Source organism: Scylla paramamosain, chromosome 38, assembly GCF_035594125.1.
Source record: "Scylla paramamosain isolate STU-SP2022 chromosome 38, ASM3559412v1, whole genome shotgun sequence".
Lineage (NCBI taxonomy): Eukaryota > Metazoa > Arthropoda > Malacostraca > Decapoda > Portunidae > Scylla > Scylla paramamosain.
In genome coordinates, this window is record NC_087188.1 from 7247157 (window position 1) to 7273734 (window position 26578).

Consider the following 26578-nt stretch of genomic DNA (forward strand, 5'->3'; position numbering starts at 1 on the left):
AATAAAGAAAATCGATAGAAAATCACATAATCATTAGGAACTTCATAAATTTCATTATGGTACACAGAAAAATTTAAGACGTGATTGTCGATATAGTACATAATATATCTTTCTGCTGGTTATAGGTAATAAGTAAAGCCAAAAGGAAACAACATGTTGAGGTCCCAGGTTTGTGCAACGCCCTTCCTTTCACTCACTTCATCTCCGTAAATCCCCGAGGCCGAGACTGACCTATTCAGAGGCGGAATCAGGCTGCCAGACCTTGCCGCGAGCCAAGCAAAGGAATGAGCCTCCAGGGGATGGCTTCGTGGTTCCTTGCCTCCTCCATCCCTTTCACTAGTGTCACAGGGTTCGTGGCGTCAATCTGACTCACTCACCCTATGACATATATGTAGGGGCGTGACGCACCACTGATACACCCATTGCCAGACCCTGGCGTGCGGTGTGCCAGTACTCGTGGTGCGCCATACACAGGGGTCTTGGCGTGCGGTGACCCACTTTCCCCACCGTCACCAACCACCGCTCGTAGCATGGCGGAGTACTATTACCAGACACGCTAATGATTAAGAGAAGTGGCAGTGCAAGTAATAGGAGGAACAGTGGCTCGCTGGCTGCCCATCTCACCACCCTGCTGGTGTGCGTGAAAGAAGACACCTCACTGCTATGGGACATTTTTTATTACAGTAAAAAAAAAAAAAATAAATAAATAAAATAAATAAATAAATAAATAAATAAATAAATAAATAATAATAATAATAATAATAATAATAATAATAATAATAATAATAATAATAAAAATAAAAATAAATAAATAAAAAAATAATAAAAAACGAACATCACAACGAAGACCATGACTTCTATATTAATCAAGACCAAGAATTAATGAGATTAAATTATGCGATAGTTTAGTCTAACACAATGATGTCGTCTGAAGACCTCCGCTGGGCTTGGTCTGGCTTGCTCTGTTGCTGCTGCGGCGGCGGCGGCGGCGGCGGCTTACTGAGGGGGGGCCTGACTGACATGTCTCGCTGAGGGTTGCTTAACAGTGGCCTCTGCTGGGGGGTTGCAGGGGTTTGCTGACGGGGAGCAGCGGCAGGGGTCTGCTGACGGGGAGCAGCGGCAGGGGTCTGCTGACGGGGAGCAGCGGCAGGCGTCTGTGGGGTGCTCTGACGTATGACATTTTTGGAATACTGATTCAGCAGTCCTGAGATATTGCCTCCTCCTTCTCTGCTGTTGTAGGCCAACTGCATCAGCTGTGATGGGCTGAGCTGTGTGACCTGAACAGGTTTGTTTGGCTGGGAGGTGGATGTGGGGATGGGGCGCCGTCCCTCCAAACCAATGACTGTGGCACTGACACTAGCAGAGGTGCCACCCACACCTGCCCTCCCACTTTTGTTCACTGGGGCAGAAAATGACCCAGCAAATGATGATGGTGAGGATGATGTGGTTGAAGGGGCAGTGGTCCTGGCAGGAGGCTGGGCAACCTTGGAATGGCTCTTGATCCTGGGTGCTGGGGTGATGGTCATGCCCTTGGGCAGGGAAGGTTTGGGACTTGTGGCTGAAGGAACAGGTTTTGGGGCACCACTGGGCCGTGTTGTAGTGGGTCCTGTACCAGTGGCAATTATTTCTGCTGCCACCTTCCTCATGGGGCTGGAGAGACCGTCCAGCGCTGAATCTGTGTTTTGCGTCTTGGCGGGTCTGGCCTGTGCCTGCAGCTGTGGCCGGGGACCTGAAGGTTTGTTTGGAGAGTCACGTGGGTGGATGATGGTGGTGCCAGCTGGGAGCTTGGGCACTGTGGAGGGGAGGTCCCTGGCACCACTGTCACTGGGTGTGGAAACAGGCTTTGGGGAAGTGGTGGGAGTCTTTATCACAGAGGGTGTGGGATCCACTTTGCTGGTTGTGGTGATGGTGGCAGCGGTGGTGGTGATGCTGGAAGGTCTGGTGGACACTGAAGGACGTGTGACCGTTATCACAGAGATCTCACCCCGACCTTGGAGAGCTGGCGGGCAGGATGACTTAATGGGGCTGACGGTGACTGACATGTTTGGCTTTAAGGGTTTATTAAGTGATGCATTGGTGGTCTTGGGAGAGTTGACCGTTGTAATGGAGATACCGTGAATCTGTGATCGTCCTGGCAGGGTGACAGGCTTAGGTTGGCTGAGAGGTGCCTGCTGTGCTACACTGATCTGTGGGACAGGGGTGGGCTGGGTGATTCTGCTTGCTGGCACATTTGAAACACTGGGTGCACTTGAGCTAGGAGATGGGGCGGAGGGTGAGGCCTTTGAGACAGATGGTGCTGCTGTTGGGGGAGGTAACTTATCCTTGGCCATGATCCCAACACTCTCCAGTGTGGCCCGGAAGTATTGGGTGACGCTTGGGATGCTCATGTACTTTGACAACTCAGTTTGGTAGTATTCCAACTCCTTCTGGTGCTTGAAGATGGCAGCACGATCGAGATTTTGGTTGTTTAGTACTGCTCGTGTATTGACCACATTCTCATACATCTTGTAGGCCTCCTGTATGGCTAGCATGTTAGGGTTGGTGTGGGAGGGGTACAGAGAGCCACGGCCTCGACCTCTGCCACGCCCCGTGCCTGGAGGTCTCCCTCTGCGGGATGGAAATGGTGTCCTATTTATATTCAATGGAGCCTCCGGCCCGGAGGACTGAGGGAGGCGATGCTGCACATGCTGGTTCCTGTTGCAGAAAGCGTCAGCTTCCCGAAGGAGGTTTGCCCTGCTGTCTGGTTCAATGCCTCTCAGACCAGCATAGGTTTCTGTTACCATCTTAGCCAAGTGAGGCTCAGACCCTGGCAGGTGTCTGCTGATCTGCTTGTAGGAGCGATACACGTCCAAGAGGAAAGCCATGCGGCGGTTATTGTGTGCTGGGGAGCTTCCCTTGAACAGGAACTTGTACTTGTCCTTCATTGCCTGAAGACCCACCTGTGTAGCATGTTCTGACAGCAGCTCACGCTCATTGTCTCTTAGGTACTTTTTATCCTTCTCTGGAGAGTTTTTCAAGGCAAGTGCAATCTGTAAAACTGCATAGAAGTCCTTCAGCTGGGGAAGGATGTCCAGTATGAGGGACACACAGCGGTACATGTGAGCGGCAAAACTCCCTGGCCGGTCCACCTCGTCATTTGGTATCCGCCACACCCCGTGGAAAAAGTTACAATTCTTGGGCTGCTGGATCCACACCTTACGTTCGTTGAACAGTCCGTTGACGGGCATGTACCCCACTCGCTGCCAGAAGTCACATCCCAGCATATAGTTCCTTGCTCGACTACTGTCCTTGTGGAACTTGGAAGTGTTGTTGTAGTATGCCAGGCGATACAGCGCCTTGTAGTTCTGTGGGAACCGCACAAGGCAAAGCTTGAGGGCATTGATACATCTCTGGATGATGGTGATGTGGTCATACTTCTCAATGACCTTCTCCTCTACCACCAGAATGTCATCATCACTCTCCCGCCTGTCCTTGTCCTTGCCACTTGCCTTGGGTCCTGCACTGCTGTCCTTGTCCTTGCCTTCACCCCTCTTCTCACCATCCTCTCTGGGCAGGTCACACATATTCACAGCATCACTAATAATATCATGAACAACCTCCTTTACAATGTTCTCCGTGTCCTCTGAATCATCTCCAGCAGGCTTTGCAGGGGAATTGTGGTCATTTTCTTCCCCTTGCTTCTTCTGTGTTGAGGACAGTCCACCACTCAACTCGCCCCAAATGTTGCTATTTGTTACACTACCAAGATCACTGGTGGCAATTCTACCAGTGTCAGAGGATGACTTTTTCTTCTCCTGGCACAACACAAAAGGACTGTTTGCCATTTCATCCAGAACCTTGGTAAAGATGTCCATCACCTCCTTCTCAACACTCTTCCCTTCCTTGACCTGAAGGTACTTCAGAATATATGCATGGATTCTATAGTACATCTCCAGTGCCTCAACTGAGTACTCTTGTGGACTGTTGTAATTGATCTTGGCTGGGTATTTTGCTTGTATCTGATGCAGGTGCTGGCTGGCCTTGATGTAATACTCTAAGATCACCTTGGGATCCTTGCCTTTCTTCTCTGCCACCTTCCCCAGCATGTAACAGTGAAGCCAGCGCTCATCTGGTAGGCAGTCATCATCCCAGCCTTCTTCCTGGATCTTGAGGGCCTGGGTGAAGCACTGCTCAGCCTGGCTCAGCATCTCCCCCTTCAGCTTCTCCAGCATTTCAAAGGTCTCAATGCTAATGTCAGGATTCAAGTCTTGCTTCAAGAGACGTGAGGCGTGAGAGTGAACCATATAGACCAGTCCACCAAACTCTACCCAAAGGTTTGTGTGATACTCATCTAGTTTGAGTGCCAGGCAGAAGCACCGGGTACCTCGCTGGGCCATTGCAAAAAACTCCTCCTCGTTCTCAATCACCTCACACGAGTTAAGCTGCGTCTCCATGATGGCCTTCATTGCCAGGCCAAGAGGTGCCCAGGAATCCAGGCGGTCAGGGTTCATCACCACATCCATCTTGTAGTACTTGATGGCATTGTTCCATTCCTTGTTTTTGAAGTAGTAGTCTCCTAGCAGGTAAAAGCAGTCACGCACCTCCTCTGTTGGGGGAGTGACGGCCGGGACACTGCAATCCTTCACCTCCCCGCTGATGAAGGCGTCCACCACACTCACTTTGTTCTCTGGCCGAGCATCATCAGGGAACAGAGCAACAATCCTGTTGGAGAGAAAAGAAACACAAGTAATATGAGATACAACAGATGCATGGTGGTATGGTGAGCAATGCACATGTAAACAACAGTATTTATGTTTCATTTAAAAAGTTGAATTGGCTCAGGTAACATAACTTAAAACTAAAACCATCTTAACCCATTCAAAAAAATTAACTTGCATGGAGGATCTCTTTGTGATCTAAAACATACCACTGGAGAATTAATGGCAAGCAGTGCAACTCACCTCTTGAGGAAGGAAGCAACATCATCAGTAATGGAGGGGATCTGTGAGGACTGGAAGTCGGGCAGCTGGGTGGGGCAGTAGTAGCGGAAGAGCTGCAGGGCACGCTCCCAGCACAAGGCTATTTGAGGCACACCATGGTCTCTCAGATGTTTGTGCTGGGAAATGACAAGTCATTCACATTAAAAAAGGCTCCTGAGCTCTTAGTGGGTTACAGAACATAAGACAGATCAATGTGAGAGGAAAATTAGTGACCATGAATTGCATAATGAAACATCCTTCAGCAGCAACTTCACAAAATAAATGAGACAATTTTCACAACACTTAATAAAATAGAAGGGAAAGTCCTTCAGCAGCACATAATAAAATGAGTTCAAGAAATCTTCTTGTCAAACTCAAAGATCAAGTCAAATTAATACCCAGACACAAGAGCAACACAGAGAAATAGCAAACCTTTGACTTTTTGGATGGGTGTGAGTAGAGACAAAAGGAGATCTGCTCAAGGGTGTGGTGCAGCAGCTGTCTGTGCTGTGTGTCCAGGGGCCGGCTCAGCTCTCCAACCAGCACATCGAGGCAGTACAGCAGGAACACACCGTCATCATAGCAACACCAGGAATGCCTTCACATCGCACCACAGGGAGGGGAAGAGAGAGAGAGAAGGGAGGAAATCAAAGTGATGTTGATGGTAATTGAATACCTATTAATTTTTATATTTTTTCTATTTACCAGGCTGAGAGATCTCCCTTCTAGTGCTCTTAATGTAAGCTACTAATCCTCTCAAATGGGATCCTGTAGAAAAAAATTAAAAGACTCAGAAAATTACTGCTTCCCATGTACCCCCAAAACTGACATATATTCACAGTGTCTTCACATTTATTACCCGTTTATCAATATGGAAATAAAATTAGTTACATAATAAAGTCTTCCCTTTCACTCACTTCCCCAGTTCATCATGTGCTGTGATGAGGAAGAGTGTGGAGGGGTATGGCACCTCAGAACCCTTGCTGTCACTTGGGGATTCCTCCTCAGACGACTCTTTCTCCTGGGCCTTCTTATCAGCTCCCTCCCCACTGTCTGCGTCTCCTGGGGAACCGGATGTGTCTGTGGCCTGGGAACCTTCCTGCTGGCTGGTGGTGCTGCTCCCTGTTGGTTCATGGAATGGTTGCACTATCAAATTCACCTCTTATAATAGGAATGGTAGATAGTGTGAGAAGGTGGATAAGTTCCTCAATGGTTAAATCACCAAATTTGTCATATAACAGAATGGACATGTGAAGATTACTTTGTGTATAACTAATTTTCTGAAGTTTTATTGTTTTATACTCAACTAACACTGAAAGGCATTGCTTATATCAGTTAACTACCAATAAATCTTTAAAACTCAAGAGATATCATTCTTTTGCATAATATTAAAGAGGACAAGCAGCAGTGCAGAATAATTCTCAGAGTGAAGTAAAGCCTTAACAAAGGCTGTCAGAGATAAAATAATTTTTAATTATTCCTTTCCTATCAGACCCCAACCAGCCCCACCTCTCTCTGCAGCCCCACTCAGTTCACTATCCTCCTGTAGCCCAACTCACCTCTTGTCCCTGCTGCCTCCTGCTTGCCCTCTGCCTGCCTCTGCAGCTTCTCTTCATGGGACAGCATGCGGTGCAACACGATCCAGGGTGTGAGGGTCTCCAGAGGCAACACCTGAGCACTCTGAGGCTTCTCCAGCTGCACCACCAACACCTGAATGAGGGTGTTCACAAGATCCAGCAGCTTCTCACCTCCGAGACTGTCCACTGAAAAAAGGGACTGACGCTTCATATCTTCCTCTGGGAAATATATGTTAGAATGACTAACTTACGGTGTTGCAATAATGGAGTCATATCAGTCATGCAAGCAAATGGTGTTACACAAAAACTGCCAAAAGATCAGATAAAGTAAGGTAAAATAACACAAAAATGTGACCTAACAAGAGTGTTCATACAGTTTGTACAGGCTGCTAAAGATGATGCACAGTTTCATTGCTCATACAATTTTCTCCACTAGCTTTTAAAGGGTCAAGGAATGATAGCTGAGGCTTGACTGGTTGATTAAGGTGACACAAACAATGAGATCATATATAACTTTAAATAAAAATATCAAACAAACACTGATGTAACAGTTCAAAGACTTACAATAAGTGACGTCCTTCACGAGGGTGGAGTTGATGGAGTCTGTGATGATCATGAGGGTCTTGGCCCACCTGTTCTTCTCCTCCTCAGCCTCAGCTCGGTTGTAGCGTTTCAGGGCCTCGGCTAGGGATGGAGCACCCCACGACAGGACTCCCTGAAGCAGCCATGCAAATTATCATGTGTGAATAATGAATCCTAATAAACTTGTCTGTAGTTGCCAGCTGTGTCGCCCCACAAGGTCCTGTGAGGCTGGTGACGAGAGACTAATACAAAGCATGTGTAACACTAAGGAAAGAGTAGAAACTAAGGAAACTGCATTCATTATAGTAGTTAATTGCAGTAGTGAAGTTGTGTGGGAGGAACTAGCTTAGCTGTAGAGAGGTAGTGAGGGTTGTGTTTACGTGGTAAAGTTGATGACATGGCACGTAGGGTAGATAAGACACAGAGGGACCTTTGTGAGGGAACGGGTCACCTGGGGTCGCATATCTGGCCCAGCGGCCTCAGAAGGGGGCATATTGTGTCCAGGCTCCAGAGAGAGAGGTGTCGTGACTCGCTCTGCTTTCTCCATAGACCCTAGACCCTCAAACGCCGACCCTCATATTCGTAAGTGTTGCATTCTGGTTAAGTCAAAGTACACTGAATATTGAATATTATTATATGTATTGCATTTAAGTCTTTATTGCTCTGACAGCTTGTTAAGGCATATTCATGTATTCCATGTATCATGTATTTGGTTATTACATTGCTCTCTGTTATGATAGAATGTTACTTCTTTATGATGCTTATGTGCCTTACGTGCATGCGGACGTTTTCTTGTATTTCAATACTTGTGCTGATGTCAAATTAATTGTCACTACAGGTTAACCACATTAAAGCGAGTAAATGACTGGGTCATTTGTCATCCTGATCCCTTATAGACGTGACAGCGTCTACATTGTCCATTTTGAGAGTAGAATTAGTGATGGTGGTGAATGAAGAATGCAATGGTAAATCTTGTGAAGGGAATGAACAAGAAATATCTATTCACCTAGAAACCAGTAGACTAGACATCATCATGGAAACACAAAAACAAATGAGAAGTTTCCCAATCCTCTCACTGAAATGACCCAATATACTTGAACAAATAAGTAAATTGCTGAACCTTGAAGTCCTTGAGTTTGAGTAGCGAATCCATGAGGATGACAAGCTGAGTCTGGCGTGTGGGGAGGGTGACACCGGGCCTGGCCTTGGGCGGAGGCTCGTGGAAGATACTTGTGAGAAGCTCGGCCACCATCTGGTAGCGGTTACAGGTGTAGTTGTCCACCACCTGTTCCAGCATGTGTGATCTGCATACACAATTAGAAAGACAAGCTATAGGTAAAAATAAATATACAGTAAAATCCCTCTCATCCGGCATTCGAGTATCTGGCACATTTTTTCCCCAGCCTTAAAATCAATAAAAAATCAATGTGTACTCATAAAATCGATTAAAATTCCTGTGCGAGGCATACTTTGTCCCCTCGCCACCAGAGTGCACTGCTTCACACCACCCAAGGCCCACTGCACTGTGTTTACTCAGGGACTCAGTCCTGCGTGTGCACTGTTTATCGCCTGACGCCTTCATCATGCCTAAAGTTGTAGAAAAGAGGAAGCGTGTTGTGCTTACACTTAAGCAGCTGATCAGATCAGCTGCTGATTAAGATCAGCTGATCTTTGTTATGGTAAGATGCGTGCGTGTAGGGTGATGATTGTGGACATAATTTCACTTCTATTCAAGTATCTGGCAATATTCAAGTATCCGGCATGTCGGCGGTCCCGTTGATGCCGGATAAGAGGGATTTTACTGTATAATAAATAATAAAATATAAATATTGGCAGAATCACACAATGAGGGGAATAAGACACAAAAGTGTATAATTCACAGCAATGGATGCCATTAAAAGGTCAGATTCCTACAATGCAATACTGTGTATCAAAATGGATCATACAGAAAATTAAAATAAGAACACAAAAGAAAGAGAAGGGAAAAAGCAAATAAATCTCAAGAAGACAGAAAAGAGGAAGTAAAAAAAAAATAAAATAAGAAAAAAATGAAAAATAAGGAAAGAAAGGAGAAATTAAAATAATCAATAAAAAAGAAAAAAAAGATAATAGGCAAACAATCCACACAAACACATTTGGGTCAGCTGAACCTCACCTCTGCAGGAAGTTGAGGTGACGCCTGACCTCAGTGTTGTTAACCAGAGTCGGGTCACCCTCTGCCTTGGCACACTCCACCACATACTCCTTGTCTGGGTCAGCCAGGCGGTCTAGGTCAAGTAGAAGCTGGAAGGGAAGCAACACTGTCACCAGGTGCTGCTCTACTCCTCACCTCACCCTTCACCTTCACTACTAATGACATGACACCTGTTGTATCAGTAATCCTGCATTACTTCACAGAGGAGAAAATAACACTACAGCCACTGAAAAATTTGAGGCATTCCTTTATTTTTTTGCCTTGGCTTCTGCTCATAATGACATCACAACATCTGCTGCATTAGTAACCCATCTTACTTCACAGAGGAGAAAGTAACACTACAGACACTGAGAAATGTGGTGTGCTCCCTCACTTTTTACTGCAATTCATATCTTTAAAGATCACAAGTATATTCTAAACTTCCACCACTACATTTTATTAAGATTGAGAAGCCATACCTGTTAAAGGGTTAAACTACTGAGAAATCTATTTTAACTGCTACATAATATTCACCACAAAGGACACAAATGAAATCCTACAAATACAGACTGTATAAAGATGTAAATTACAAACAAATTGTTAAAAATATGACAGTTGTAGAAATTTTAATAGCAACCTCTGCAACTAACTTCTTTACATTAAAATTGTTAGATATATACTTCTTTCATCAAAACTGAAGAAATAAATAAGAAAAAATGGAATTAAAACTTTTTTCTGAGACACTTGAATGAAAAGCTAATGCACTGGAAAAGAAGAGAACAGGCGATAAATGTCAGCCAAATCATGACCTGCAGTAATCATACACTAAATTTTGAAATACATTACCAAAATAACAATATTTTAAGAAGAAAAAGAGAGATCTGATTAAAAGCTAAAGAACAGACATGAAACAAACAAAAAATAAATAAATAAATAAATAAAAAATAAGAGAGCACAAGATGTTTGAATGACAAAAATGTAATTTCTGACAGTGAAATACAGATAACTGGAAGTGACAGAGATGAAGAATGTAAATCAAATAGAGGAAAAACAGGACAAATATAGGTAGACTCTGGAATGCCCTGCCTGCTTCTGTATTTCCCCCTTCCAATGACTAACTTTTGAAGAGGGAAGTTTCAAATCACTTATCCTCGAATTTTAGACAATCATTTTGGCTTTTGTTTTAGGGAGTAGCATCTCAGTGGGCCTTATTTTTCCTTCCTTTTTTGTTGCCCTAGGCCAGTGTCACTTGTATAAAAAAGAAAGAAAGAAAGAAAAGAAATGGAGACAGGACCACATGAGTCAGGCCTTACAAACCACAGCTCAGTAAGCACACACTAGACTGACCAACACAGCATATCAACCCCCTCACCAGCTCCAAGTGCTTGACGGCCTCCTCTGGCTGGTCTTGGCACACCTTCACCTGAGCCTGCAGCCACCGGAGGCGAGTGTGGAACTGAGGAGCCTCCTGCACCCACACATCCCCACGGCCCAGCATGAGGGTGAGGTGCACCAGGTCGTCATCCAGGTGCTCACACGACCCAGTGAAGGGGTTCTTGAGTTTGCTGGTGGGGAGTGAGAGTGGATGGAATGAAAACACCACAACTTGGGATCATATGAGGAGAATCTCTGGGAATGAAGTAGAGTGGTTTGACATTTGAGTATTGGGAGATGCCTCTGTAATAAAGTGATCAAAACTTGTGTTGACCAGATGAATGGACAGTTTCTGATGGATGCTTGAAGAAATACACATAAAGTAAAAAGTGCAGAACACCAAATAAAAGATACATATATCAAAGGTGTAAAAGCAACAGAATACACCTGCAAACACAAAGGAAAAGCAAATACTGGGATAAGGATACTTGCTAGTCTATGAAGAGGGTACCTTTTGAATTATATACAGAAAAATAGAAACATGAAAAAATAGAAAAAATGAAGGTAATTTCCTCCTAATCTGAGACACAATAAACCCACAATAAACCAAGTAATAGGGGCTTTAGGTGTGGAGCAACTTAAAGGATCTTCCCTCAGTGGCTGGGGGTTCTAATTTTTAGACATGTTGCAGACCTGGTCAAACAGAGCCCGCCTGCACATGCCACGACTAGTCACGCCGCCATGATGACTGCAGCGAGTGACATGTTGCTATAAATGACTCTGTGTTTTCAATATTGAGAGTTTTATCTGCATTCTGATTGCACTATTGTGTTAAAAGAGAGTTTTCCTACTTAATGTAATAATATATTTCAGCATTCAAAAATTAACTGTTGAAAATAGCGAGCATAAGTAAAACATGTTATTAACATTTTTCTTTTACATCTTCACAGTTCAACTTGTCATAATACCTTTTTCTTTTTTGTTTTGTCAAGTTTTTACAATACATCTTGATTCTACTGTCACTGCTGAGTCTGATGGTGTTAACCAAAACTGGCTATCCTGTATATGAAGTGAGTTAAGGCAAATAATTTGTGCATTTTGTGTGCTTGATAACTCAAAATGAGCAAAATATGGCAAAATGTTGGGTCCCACGAAGAAACGTCATAAAATAAGAAAGATGTGCCGTCAAAAGTTACCTATTGGGAGGCGTCTCCAAGACTGAAATAACAATTTTTACATGCAATGGACACCAAAAGATGCTCCTAGCCAAATCATCACTGTACCCTCCAGGGGCCAGACAGAGCAGTAGGTTGTAGAGATGTGTGCTAGCAAAATTAGAAGCTCCTTGCTCTGCTCAGAAAAAAAAAAAGAGAGAGAGAGAGAGAGAGAGAGAGAGAGAGAGAGAGAGAGAGAGAGAGAGAGAGAGAGAGAGAGAGAGAGAGAGAGAGAGAGAGAGAGAGAGAGAGAGAGAGAGAGAGAGAGAGAGAGAGAGAGAGAGAGAGAGACTGAAGAATGAAAGATAAAATTCCTGTGAAATTGTGAACACTGGCATTACATACACAAAATTCTGAAATACATCACTAAAATAAAACAGATCATGTGTGGGAGAATAGGATACAAATATATAATCAACATCAACAACAGCAAAATGTAAGTTATTGCACATGTTCATCCCACACCAAGCACAGGGCTGGAGCAGCAGTACCTGTGTAGAGTGTCCTGCTTGGCCACCTGGTAAAGACTGAGCACCAACTCCCAGTGTGTGAGGGACAGCATGGTATCCTCATGTAATCTCGTCCAGTCCTCCTGAAGACTGAGAGCTGGTCTGTGGGGCACATGGTTCCTGAAACAACAGAATCACTAAGTGCACACTCATGCCACAAGAGAAATGATACCTGTTTGTTTAGGGTAAACTTAGAGGAACCTGCAATCAGACACTATTCAAGCAAGAAAATTTCCAAAATACAGTATCTGGGCCAGTGTTCTCACCTCACAGAAATGATACCTATGCCTTCAGGGTAAATTTAGAGGACCTTGGAACTAGAAACCATAAGACCAGTACAAGATGAGTTATAAACTACAGTGTCTGGGCCGATGTCCTCACCTTACTCTTGGGTAGATCTCAGTGAAGAGTTTGGCAGGCAGGGGGGGCCAGGCCTTGAGGTGCCTCCTGTACAGGGTGAGGAGGCACAGCTGCAGCAGGTGAAGGATGCCCCCATTCTCCTCATGACACAGCAGGAATGCTTCAACCTGTAAGTATTAAGTCAATGTTTACTGTTAATGATACAGTATAATGTCACTAAAGCATAAAACCAAAGAGAAAATAATTTAGATTAAGAATGACATAAATTATTTCTTCTTTTTTCCTTTTCTTCACCTCACCTGCTCCTCCTCCGATGATAAAGGCGACAGAATTATCTCCTTCCTTTTCCTCCTCAGTTCAGCTTCCACATCTTCCTCCTCTTTCACTTTGCCTTCCTTGCCTCCTGGCTGGTTGGCTCCCTCAAGTCTAGGGTCGTCATCAACCTCCATTGCCACTATAGTCTTATTTGCGGCAGACTTTCCATTACTTAAAGATCCTTGTGTGTTTGGGTCAGTCAGGAACTTGGGGGCATCTTCCTCTTCCTTTAAAGTAGTCTTTTCACCTTCTTGTGCGTCTGGTCTAGCTCCTGTTCCTGTTTCTCCTCCTTCCCCTACTTTGCTCTGGCTGCCTTCACCACTCTGGGATGATGCAGGGGCTGCAGGGTTAGGTGGTGCTGGAGTCACTGCTGGAAGACTGCTGGACTTATTTGTACCTTCAGCTATAGTAGAAGTAACATCTGTCCTCTCCTCAGTCTTCCCTGAAAGCACAAAAGTTGCTATACTAACACAGCCATGACAGACATACAGATGAGTGGATAGGTAAATCGATACAGATGTTTGCTGACCAAAACATCCATTCACCACTGATATGTACACACACAAATGCATACATCAGTACCTTGGGACACAGATGTTTGGGGCTGGGATGTCTTTGTCTTGTTCCTCTCCTCCACATTAGCATTCCTGTGGGGAACAAAGACACATCATCATATATATAATAAAGAAATATCTTGATAATCTTATACAAAAACAGGCAGACATACTTTCAATTTCATAAGTTCTACTACTTTCCATAAAAGATCTATTCTTGCTAAGTTAGTATTACTCAACATATCCATTTCATATCTCAAAATTATCATTCATGAAAAATCAGAGTGAACCCTAAACAAACCCCACGTGATAGGCCTGTCATTACTTTGCTACCTGTTATTAATTCTCCTGATTATCAAGTATCTGGCCAGCAGTGCCATGCCTAAGCTCCTGGGGTATAATAGTGTGGTCCAGAACACTATCCCTTTCCACCAGTAGCTAAGAGTGAGAATGATGTGTGTGTGTGTGTGTGTGTGTGTGTGTGTGTGTGTGTGTGTGTGTGTGTGTGTGATGTTTTGTCTGGGCCAACCATTGTGGGACTGCCAGTCTGATATATAGATAGATCATTCATAAACACTCACAGAAGGGACGATGGCAGAAAACTCTTCAGCAGGTCAGCCCATGTGAGGTATTCAGCTTCCTCAATACTTCCCAGGAGCTTGGATGAGATAGTGCGCCTTCTCCTCTTGGCATCCCGTTCCTGCCGCCTTCCCCAGTAGTCCAGCTGCTCCAACTCCCTCTCTAAACCCCTCTTGTGCCTCTTTGGCTTCTTCACAGTGCCTGGTGTGGCTTGTGTGGTCTTCTCAGCCTCTGTGGTGTTGCCCTGTGCCTGGGATGTGGTGTCTGGAGTGGCAGCAACACCCTCCTCCTTTTGCTCCTTGTTGTCTGTCTTTGTGTCACTAGCATTGGTGGTGGTGGGTTTGCTGGTGTTTGCTTCACTATCCTCTGGGTTATTGTCACTCTCGTTGCGCGTTGAGTCATCCTCTGTGCTGTTCCGTGTTTGTCGCACCGCACTGGGTTCCTGCTCCTCATTCTCCTTGTTCTCTTTCTCTGTAGCTTTGGGAGGTGAGGATTCTGGGCTGATCTGTCCTCGTCCCCTCTCTTCCTCCCCTCCCATTCCTTCCTCCTCTAGCTCCTCGTCTCCTCTCTCCACCTCCATTTCCTCCATGGCATTCCTCTCCATCATCTGGTTGTATTCTTCCTCCTGGTTTTCTGCCTGATCCCCTGCCTCCTCTTGTTCCGCTCCTCCCTCCACACCCACGTCCTGATCCACAAACTCTGCCTCTTGCTGCCCCATGCCCTCCACAGCCCCATCCACCATGTCCATTCCTGCATCTGCTTCCACCTGCTCCCCCATCTCCACTTGTTCGGTATTATCCACCTCCTGCTCCATACCCTCTGATGGTTCTTGTATTCTTTCATTCATTTCCTCCTGTTCTAGAGCCATCTGTTCCATCTGTTCCTGTTCTGCACCCATACCATCTGCACCCTCCCCTTCAATGTACGTTCCATCGTTATTCATGTTCTCCAACTCATCGTCCTCGTACACGCCACCCTCAAAATACTCCACATATTCACCAGCATAGTCAAATTCATCTGGTTCGGGAAGGCCAAGGATTTCTGTGGGTTGAAGAGCCATGATGTCCTTCAGAGTGTTGACTGCCTCCTCTGTTTCTGTCACACCTTCCACTCCTACTTCTGGCTCCTCCTCCAGCATCCCTTCCTCCTCCTCTACCTGCATCTGTATCATGTCTGTTTCAACCACCTGCTCCTCCTGTTCAATTCCTCCCCTCAACTCTTCTTCCATTCCATCCTCTTGGTGTTCCCCAAGTTGTCTGTTTTCCTCCTCCTCACAATAAGTCTCTCTCTCAGGCTGGTCGATCAGCATACCTTGTTCAGTGACAACTTCCTCTTGCTCCTTGAAACCACTGTCTATATTACTAATTCCTTCCTTTCCCTCAGGAATGGCTTCTCTTTCCTCTACATCACTTTCCATCAAGGGTTTCTCTGCATTAATCTCCTGTTCCTGTTGTATCTCATCCTCTTTGTCTTGCTGAGGCTCATCAATTGTACTGTTCTCTGGCCCAATGGTTTTCTCTATGATCTCTTGAAGATTTCCATGCAGTAGACTGATGCCTTCACTTAAAGTTTCTTGAGGAGGCTGACTTTCTGGTTTGTTTGTTTCATCATTTATGTCCTTTAATTTCTCATCTTGTGTGGTTTCTGGTCTCTCAGTCTTTTCATCTTCCCTAGCAGGATGTTTTGGTTCACTAATCTGTGCACTGTCCCTCTCTGTCACTGCCACATCTTCACTTTTATCTCTGGAATCACTCACACTCTCTTGTCTAGAAAAATGTGGAAAACTGGTAGGAGTTTCTGCACCATCCTTCCCACAGCTGCTCTTCTCACTTACAGCACCACCATCACCTACACCAGGAGTCTCTGATGCCTTTGTAATGCCTTCAGCAGCTGCACTGGGAACACTATTAATATTAAATGCACTCCCCTCCTTCTGCTCCTCATGAATGCCCACACACAGTTTCTTAGGCTCATGACCCTCTCTGTCTTTAGTTGCTGTATCCTCTTGCCTAACACTCTCATCTCCTTTCAGATCATCTTCCAGGTTCTGAGTGTCACTATCCAAGGATCTCCGCTTTTCTGCAACCCTGAAGGAGTCCTGGCTCTCCCCTAACTCAATGGTGTGTCTGCGGCCTGATATCCTCCGTGGCGTCAGTGAGTTTTCTGAGCCATCCACTGCTGTTCCGTCTAGTCTCTCCTCGCTGGTTGGTGTCTTGTTGCCAGTCCTGCACTCGTCACCACTGCTGCTGCCACCCTGCTCTGGCTTCTGCTTGCCACTGTCAGGTCCCTCACTGGTTTTTGCTATCTCCTCCTTGTCTTTGTTTGATTCCCCCTTTGCCTCCTGCTCCTGTGTCTCTGTCTCCTTGTTGGCGTCAGATGTTCCTGTCTCATCAGTCTTCATCTCCTCCCTCAGTTTCAAAGCATCATGCACATCAATCCTAGCTGCAAATTCCTGTGGGGAGAGAGAGAAACATAGCAAAACAACATCAACAAAAGGGACAATGCAAACTTGACTCAATCCTATAAAACGACAATTCAGTACAAACAGTAAGATAATAACAAGAGGTGTGCACCATTCCATCAGCCTCCACCAGGACATCATAGGTGCTGATGAGGGCCTGGGCAAGGTTCTCCCAAGTGAGCCTTTGTAGGGACTCTCTCAGACGCTGGTTGGGCAAGGGGGAGGGAACACGAGGAACCTTCGGGGCCGGACGCAGAGACTCACAAGTAGCTATGAACTTCTCCCCTTTTGCCTTGTCATAATCAACAGTCCGGAAAAGGACTGAGCTGTGGAGAGGAATGAAAAGTAATTAGTAATAGAGTTGAGGAGGTTGGAGGATGACTAAGTTGAGACGAATGAATGTTGATTGGAGATGAGATGAATTTAGATGGGGACTGAGCTGAGGTGAATGAAAATGGATTCAAAACAGTAAAGTGAACCCCCAGTTTATCACAGTTCAGTTATCACCAGTTTATTTATTTATTTTTTTTTTTCATTGGAACCTAATTTTTTTTACAAAGCGTGAAATCCCACTTTATTGCAATAAAATTGGCTATTACATTTGATAAAATACACATTAAATCACAGTACAGGTTGAGGAAATACCCAGACAAGGGTTTAGGAGCACTTGTGCATTTGGCAACATAGCCTGCTGATAAGGTGGCAGCCAAGCGGAGGCAATGGCACGGTTCACACCAACCTATCACCATTAACAGTCAGCTGTTGGCAGGTGGAGTGGGTACCAGCTGATGCTGGTTGGCTGTGCAAGCAGTAATTTTTGTTGCCACTCTCACATTGTTTGTGGGTTGGTGTACTTGAGTTGGTGGCGGTCTGGCGTGTTTGTGTGAGTGCTGTACACTGCTGCTACTGGTGGCTGGTGGTTAGGTTGGATGATTGTGCAGGAGCAAGTTTTGTCACCAGTTGATGTGTGTGGGTTGTTATCCTTGTGGTGGTGGTGGTTTGGTGTGTTATGTAAGTGTTGTACAAAACATTGTGGTTATCATTGGGTTGGTGGTGGTGGCCAGTGTGTTGTGCACATGGTGTGTGTTCCTAATTTGCAGAGTTGGCAGTTAATCACCATTACTGCCGCAAGGAGGTGAGTGGTTTAATTAGCAGCATTTTTTTCTTCTTCTTCTTTCTTCTTTCTGAGCCACAGTCAATATATCATGGATTTTAGTACTTCACAGGTGTCTTTGGAACATAACCCTACAATGAACTGTAGATCAATTTAGTTGAGGGTGAAGCTGAGAATAAAAGTGAGTTACAGACAAAAAAGTTAAAGACAAAATAATCAAACAAATCAAACTATTCAAGAGTTGACTCACTGGTGGCAACAAAACAGATTACCAGAAAAAAAAAAAAAAAAAAACTAAGACACAAATTTTTGTTCTTTTATATGTTCAGGGTTAGTCTGCTTACAAATTTTACATCTTTAGTACATGAAAGAAATGAAATGGGACTATGCAGATGTTTTTCACCTTGCTTATTACATGAAACAAGCAAAATGGGATTAGAGTTACAATATAACTCTTACTTTTCCTGCTTATTACAAGAAAGAAGCGAAAAAAAAGACCAGCAAATGATACACTTTACATTTACCATATTCTCAGTATGTAAAACAAACAAAATGACACTTTTGAATCCAAACTTTACTCACAGCTCTTTGTCAGACCACAAAAACCCAAACCAAACCCCACACCTGCTGACCTGTCTGAGAAGAAAGCCTTGGCATCCTGTATGAGGGATGGCTGCAGCTCAAATATCTTGTCCTTGAAAGCATTGGCCTTGATGTAGCCCGGGTCCTGCTTGAGGGAGGAGATGGCCAGGCCCAGGCAGTCCATGTACATCTCCAGGATGAACAGCACAGACATCAGCTGGTCCATGCATGGCCAGTGGTTTGGATTCACATTCAGGCCCTGATGACAAGATTAGGTTAGATTAGGTTAGGTGATATACAATAACACACTGACAATATAATAATAATAATAATAATAATAATAATAATAATAATAATAATAATAATAATAATAATGATGATAATAATAATAATAATAATAATAATAATAATAATAATAATAATAATAATAATAATGATAATAATAATAATAATAATAATAATCTATATACCAGGCTAGCAATCTCACCATACACACATTATTCACACTCTTAGCCTCGTCAGTCCCCAATGGAAAGGGACAATTTTGTGGATTTACTTAATAATAATAATAATAATAATAATAATAATAATAATAATAATAATAATAATAATAATAATAATAATAATAATAATATATCAAGGCAGAGATACACATTAAAAAATACATCATTGTAAGAGTGAAAATACAGAGTAGAGTTCCTGATCCCTCCCTCCATTCCTTTAACTGGCACATTAACAAAACTGTGATAGAGTAAACAATCAACATGTGAATCAATGAAAGAAAGGAACCATCTACAATTGCAAACAGTGGAGAGATATGGCCTGTCCAAGCCTGTGGAGGGAAGTAAAGACATGAACAAAATAATAATGATGACAATGATGAGGGTGAAAATTATGAAGATGATGATGATGATGATGATGACATGAGGATGATGATAATGATGGTGACGGTGGATGATAATGTTAATGAAGCAAAGTAATAACCATAACCAGGAGAACAAAACAGTAAAAACACCAAACACCTCAAGGCATTTTACTACAAATACAAAATTCAATGGACACAAAACAATCAGAAAAATAAATGAAATGAAGTAAACACCAGGTCAAAAAGAAAGAAAAGAGAGAAAGGTGAATGCTGTAATACGAACACTATTACTGACACACACACACACACACACACACAAAGGTCAAGTAAACAAACCTCCTGGAAGGCAACCAAGGCCAGTTCGAAGTCCTTGATTTTGATTGCTGAGGCGCCGAGTCTCTGCCACAATGTTACTTCTGTGTTATCCAGCTGTACTGCCTGAAACACAAGGCTTGTAGTGGTGGTAGCATGCAGCAGCAGCAGCAGCAGCAGTAGTAATAGTATAGTGGTGGTGGTAACAACAAAAATTATAGTAGTAATGGTGACAATAGTAGCAGCAGCAGTGGTGGTGGTGATGGTGCTGGTAGTAGTAGTAGTAGTAGTAGTAGTAGTAGTGAACAATAGTTTACAAACTGGGCAAAAAAATACTAATAAATATGGAAAAATATATAAATAACAAAGTTTTCACATTTCTTTCCATTTAATATATTTCCAAAAGTATTTTCTATTTTTTTATCTTTATCCATTTTGAACAGGAATGATTTAAATACGCAAGATTTGAAATGGCTGGGAGGGGTGACAGTCTCACCTCCAGGTAGTGCTTGGCGGCCTGTTCCGAGTCCCCTCGTTTGGTGGCCAGGTTGCCCAGGTTCTTGAGGCATGAGTACTTGAGGGCCACATCCTGGGGGAGGCCTCCGCCCTGGTGCTGCCCTCCCTCCGGCCAGTTTGCCTGATGGTAGTAAAGGCCAAATTTCTCTGTGTCCCTTCACGGTGTACTAACTATATTTTGTGACTTAAAATTGATAAATCTCACTAAGCTTACATCAACAAGATGATGATATGAAAAAGTTTCTCTATGTCTCTCACACATATATGCATTACTACTTATTGATATATGACTTAACAAACCATTAAGTAATTCCTCAACAAACACCTTATTAATCTATCAGTTACCATTATTGTTGTTTCTTCCTGCATTTTCATACACCACTAAATACACACCATTCACAATAACCTAAGCTAACCTAACCTAAATTCTCATCTACCCAGACCCTAATGTATCTAACCTTACCTTGCCTTACATAACCAATCCTAACCTAACATAGCAACATACCTTCTCCACATATGGGTTCTGCAGCACCTGGCTGAAGTGGTGGTGCGCCTGTTCATCATTGCCGTGAGCTAGGTAGTTGATGGCCTCGTTGTAATATTTGGTGGCCTGAGCCTCCAGCGCCTCCCTGGTGGGGCCCACGTCATCCTCCTCACTGCTGCCCAGGGACCAGTCATTGAGTGCCGCAATGCGAGTCATGGCTCAGGGGTCGTGGTGACGCTGGAACTTGCACTGGAGAGAAGTACTGTTGTCAAAATAGTTCCCAATTTTTTTTTTCATGCATTTCTTATTCCAAGTTAGAATCTTCCCAAAAGTGTAACATGCAAGCACTCTGTTGTTGTTAGAGAACATATATGAAAGGGCATGGACAAATAAAAAGCTTGAATACCAAGAAGAAATATAGCTTTCCCTATAAAAGTATATAAATATCAGTAATTTTGGGAGAAAACCACACTTTTCATTGCAGCGAAACAATTATATTCTGATAGATTTTGTTGTATTTTGAATGGACAAGCTGATCATTTCTAAGCAAAATAATTTTCAAATTTTACCAAAATATTGGGTATCCCCGTAATGGTCGGGCCCACCACTTGCCCTGACTTGGCTCCATTACCTGCACAATGTCTTCTAACTGCCATCTAGCAAGTGACAACCGAACAGTTAATGGTATTTCGAAATTGAACAAAACCTGCCAAAGTGAACCTCCTATCACAGCTAGACACAGCGCCCTCTGGACACCTAAAAATATCCACAATTCAGTAGACATGTAAGAGTGTGCATCAATTAATGGACGAGTATGGATACGGAGACAGAACAACGCGAATGTAGCCCAGGCCATGGATAAACTGCTAATCATGAACAGACATATATTCCTAATATTCCTTCCCACAAAATATATCCCTCCATCCGACACACAGTGCAACACAATTCACAGCCTTGATGCTTACCTTCCTTCAGCTCACATGGCGCCAAAACACTCCCCACTGCCCTTCACCCTCTTAAAATAACCTACAAGTCAAGTTAAGACACCTACACACACACTGAAACACTACACTAGCGTCCCCCTTGATCTTGATCTGTCACTTTGTTTACATGATCTTGATCTTGATGCTACAGGTGGGTCGGGATTACTCCTGCAGGCCTTTTTATCGGCAGTTCCTGTAAGGAACAAAGAAAAACGGCAAACAGAAAGAGGACACCACTAACTCCTACATCTAGCACACCACATTTTCTCTAGGAACACTTTCTTCGCCCCTATCTCGTAAACTAATGGATCGATTTCAATGTGATTTTATATATATATATATATATATATATATATATATATATATATATATATATATATATATATATATATATATATATATATATATATATATATATATATATATATATATATATATATATATATTGTGATTCTTCATTACCTTTCATGAGATGCTTTGATGTTCAGTGCAAATAGAAATGTTATCAATATCCACAGTAGTTTTAGCTCCAGCACCAAACTTATGGTGGAGGCACGGGAGACTCTTCATCCTCCCCATCCTCCTCATGATGTGGGGAGTCAGTGATTAGAGAAGGTGGAGGGCTTTCTCTTCCCAGCTGGGGGATCACCTCTCTCAGATTCCTCAAACCCTCTACATCCTGTCTTCCTGGCTCTACTTTTGAGGAAAAGTCATAATACCTCCTGGTGGTCTGCAAAGCGAGGCAGCTTCTGCCACCTTAGACTGCCAGGAAAGCTTTTCATTGTTTTTCCAGAGAGCTGTAATCTGGCTTCTCAAAATTCTTGAGATAATTCTCTGGGTTACATTTCTTCTCTTATCAATTCTGGAGACTGCTTTTGCAGGTGAGAAAAACTTATTTTAGTACAGCAGTCCCACTGCATTTTGTTGGGCCTGTTTGGGAAAACCACACAATCATAATCACTGCAACACATGACAAGTGGATGGAAATATTTCACATAGGCTGATGAAGCTTGCTCTTCTGCCTCACTCAACAATATCAGGGATGATCCCTGCGCTGCAGTCTTATGCCAGGAGATCCTTACCGCCCAGCACTGCAATTCTCCTTTTGCTACTTTTTGCTCCCTTTTGGAAAATTCGGAGAGTTGGAACTTTGAGAGTTCCATTAACCTTCTGAGGGACGTGATTGTCATGATTGTAATAAGGGAGTCCCTCAGCGAGATAAATTGTGAGATTGTGATCGGACGCATCTCATCAGAAGCATTGAGCGTGTCTTTGACGCACTTCTTCATATGTTCTGACTGAAGGATGTTCTGGATTTCAATGAGCAACACGTTGTCCTGTCTTATTGAATCTTGAAAAATTTTGGCAATCAGAAAGCCATCTAAGGCATACACTGGTGTACCATGAAGGTGATAGGAAATAACTTGTGACCCCCTTCACCTCTTTCTCTTGCGTTGAGGAATGTATAGAAGTGTAGAGACCAAGGTATTCTTAGAAGCCTTTAGCAAATCTTTTGAGGTTATCATTAGTAGTTACGGTTGTTGGTCGTGACTCTGTATGCATTCCCCTGGACATGTGTTCAATACCTTGTTCTGTTATTGAAGGGGGTTCTTCCTTCAACCCCTCCTTCTTCTAATCACCTGAAAAAATTAACATACTATGAGTAATCTATCAGAGGGAAGCACTGTTAGCCTCCTTTGATTTACCACAGTGTATCAACCCACCAGTGGGTGATGCCTTGTCATCTTCTTCATGTTCTGTGTCCTCAGTACACTTGACCTAGGAGAAAATAAACAAAGGATAAAATTAAGCAATACTTGGTGGGAAAAGCTATGCATGAGCAGACATTTGCTATGTTTCCACCAATATTGAGGCATTTGATACAAGTACCTGGTTGAGGCTCCTCTGCTCTTATATTAGTTCTTTTTTTGAGGACGACTTGACTAGTCTCTGCCGCCATCTGTGTCCTCAGAGCACTGGCACGACAGTCCTAGAGGAAAATATACAGGGTAAAAATCAGGCAATGGTTAGTAGGATATGTTATTTATGAGTCAATGTTTGCCACATTTCCCTGAATACAGAGGCATTTGATACAAGTACCTGGCTGAGGCCTCTCAGCTCCTGTACTAATTGTTCTCTTTTGCTTGAGGAGGGTCAATGGTTTATTGAACTTTTCAGAAGAATACCCATCTTTACATTGTGATTTTTCTCTTTTCTTGAGTTCATCCACGATGCCAAATTTCATATCTATATCTGAGTCATCGTTCTCTCATGACTCTGAGGTACAGTGGAATCCATTACCTTCCATATCTTTACCACCTCACCAAAAGTCACTTCACTAAAAGCCTTTACACATCACTTCACTGTGACTTAATTCAATACCTGTAATGAATAAAGAGTTGAGGATATGCACAAAATAATATTGATAGATCAGGAGCATAGAAAAACAATGACCTCATGACCTTTCATAGCACTGATGGCTAAAAACAGTAGTCCTTTTAACAACGATGGAAGACTGCTTGCTCCCTTCTACTGCTTCTAATAACTTGAGTAGTGTTAGTAGTAGCGCTTAGTGCCAGACAGCATAGGTCTTTCAATGACATGCCCCTTCTCACTAAGGGTAAAAAGAATTGGCTTTAGTCACTTTAGACTACAAGCTGGGCAAGTTTCCTCAACTTCTTCTCAAGATATTTTTTGTTAAGTAATTACTTTTGGTATGTAGTGATGACTGACAGAATGTAGGATGTTACAAAATGTTATGTTACGTTAGTTTATCTTATGGGCAGGTTAGGAGGTTAGGTTAGGTAATGTTGGTTTAGGTTAGTTTGTAATATTAAGTTAGTGACCTTACGTGGAGGGTCCAGGTGGTAGGCAAAGCCCCCCGCCCTGTTAGGTTAGGTTAGTTACGCTAGTTAGGATAGCCTTGAAATTTTACTTTTTCGATATATGCCATTTTTCATCCTTAGACTTTTCAGGAATGTCAAAATTGCCTCATTTTGGCTTTCCCTACCCAAAAACTTCAGATTCAGACATGTGTGGGTTGTTATCCTTGTGGTGGTGGTGGTTTGGTGTGTTATGTAAGTGTTGTACAAAACATTGTGGTTATCATTGGGTTGGTGGTGGTGGCTGGTGTGTTGTGCACATGGTGCGTGTTCCTAACTCGCAGAGTTGGCGATTAATCACCATTCCTGCCGCAAGGAGGCGAGTGGTTCAATTAGCAGCATTTTTTTTCTTCTTGTTCTTCTTTCTAAGCCACAGTCAATATATCGTGGGTTTTAGTACTTCACATAGGTGTCTCCCATAGGTGTAAGCACAGCTCTGGGAGACACGTACATAGTGAAGACTACTGCCACTGCCCCTATGGCAACAAAGCTCCAACTGATCACTAATGCTACTATGTACAAAGTCCTTAATGCTACTCTTAACATAGCCCAGAGTGTACTCAGCGCCAGGGTCCACTGTGTCGTCCTGAAGGCCACACTGAGCAAGGCGGTCTGCCTCTTCATTAAGCGGGATACCCACATGAGAGGGTATCCAGGTGAAGTGAACCGTGGCACCAGCACCTTCTAGGGCGTGGATGAGATCAAGACAAAAAAAAAAAAAAAAAAAAAAACGGCAAACAGAAAACAGACATAATCTTTCACACCACTAATTCTTACATCTAGCATTCAACATTTTCTCCAGGAACTCCTCGTCTATCTACATGCGATCCACAATCTCACGCATTCTCCCATTCACTAGTATATAGTCAATCAGAGTCCTGGTTTCCAGCACACCAAGTCACTCGTCCTTCTGCCAGGGTCTCATTTAGGTCCTCCAAGTCCATCTCATTCACAAACTCATCAATTATCTCACCACCCTTATTCATTTGTTCACCTAAAATACCTATATTCATGTCTCCTATAACAATCACTCTCTCCCTTGCATGATCTCTCACAATCATCTTCAATATACTGCACTTCCTGCTATTCTCCTTAACTGCTCTCTCACCTTCCATTAACATGCATACTACAGCTACCAATACCCTCTCAGGTCTACTACACTCATTCATGTACCCCACCCGGGCAGCGAACACGTCCGCACTTTCCACACTGTCTCCTACATCGAACTCTTCCACTCTCATATTCCTCGCCTTTCTGTGGAGCAAGGCTACGTCCCCTTCTGATTCCTGTTTTCTGCGTCCCTTTCCTACCATTACATATTCACTCCCTTCCATTCATACTGCATCCCTCAGGTGTGTCTCAGTTATTCCTACCATGTCTAGATTCCACTCGTTCAACTCCCTGCATACATCCTCAAACTTTCCAACAAGATTGGCGTCAAAATTTTAGGTTTTGCAACGGCGTCAATATAGTGTTTTTAATATAATTTATAAACATTTATCTATTGTATATGTTCTGTGTTTGCTGCATTTATTCCTTTATATTGCATACATGTATTTTTGTGTGTATAGGGCAATTATTATTATTATTACTATTATTATTATTATTATTATTATCATCATCACCATGATCATTATCATCATCACCAACATCATCCTTATTGTTGTTATTATCCTCATCATCATTATTATGAGAGAGGAATGATTCCAGCAAGCAAGAGCGAGTGTGCGTGATGTGAATGGAGAGCGACAGTGTGGAGTGCATGAAAAAGTCATGTCGATCCCCGGGAGGAAGTGTGGCTGCACTTGGCAGGGCCTATGGGAGTATGGACTAATTTAAGATTTTAAGAAACGACACACCTTGTGGAAAGTAACCTGCATCTGCTGTAGTCTCAGGATTGGAGTAGGTGCGGGACAGAGAACACTCACTATGAAGGGACAGGGGTAAACCAGTGTTTGCTGTCGGGTCTTGTTATGGATGTGTGTGGTCAGCTGTGCTATGTAGCAGAGTGGTCCATGAGATTATAACTCTTCACTGAGGGGGCAAAGTGTGACTGATGCGTGTGTGAGTGTGTGGTGGCTTGTCTGTGGCACCCCGTGTGGGAGTGTCAGCTTGGTATATAGACAGATAGATAAGTTATTATTATTATTATTATTATTATTATTATTATTATTATTATTATTA

General features: G+C 43.3%; 1 protein-coding gene across 1 annotated transcript; it reads right to left on the reverse strand.

Annotated features, from left to right (window-relative positions):
* Positions 1 to 33: 33 nt before the first annotated feature.
* Positions 34 to 21652, reverse strand: LOC135091661 (calcineurin-binding protein cabin-1-like). The gene is made up of 20 exons (XM_063989478.1): positions 21495 to 21652; positions 20551 to 20778; positions 20026 to 20166; positions 19554 to 19655; positions 18403 to 18611; positions 16769 to 16982; positions 14198 to 16647; positions 13645 to 13709; positions 13047 to 13504; positions 12769 to 12914; positions 12370 to 12507; positions 10663 to 10855; positions 9273 to 9400; positions 8238 to 8421; positions 7100 to 7250; positions 6518 to 6721; positions 5876 to 6080; positions 5391 to 5556; positions 4941 to 5095; positions 34 to 4701 (listed from the first exon to the last, which is right to left on the reverse strand). Exons 2-20 carry the CDS (start codon positions 20743 to 20745, stop codon positions 906 to 908), a joined length of 9300 nt encoding a protein of 3099 aa, XP_063845548.1. The 5' UTR covers positions 20746 to 20778; positions 21495 to 21652; the 3' UTR covers positions 34 to 905.
* Between the last annotated feature and the right edge of the window lie 4926 nt (positions 21653 to 26578).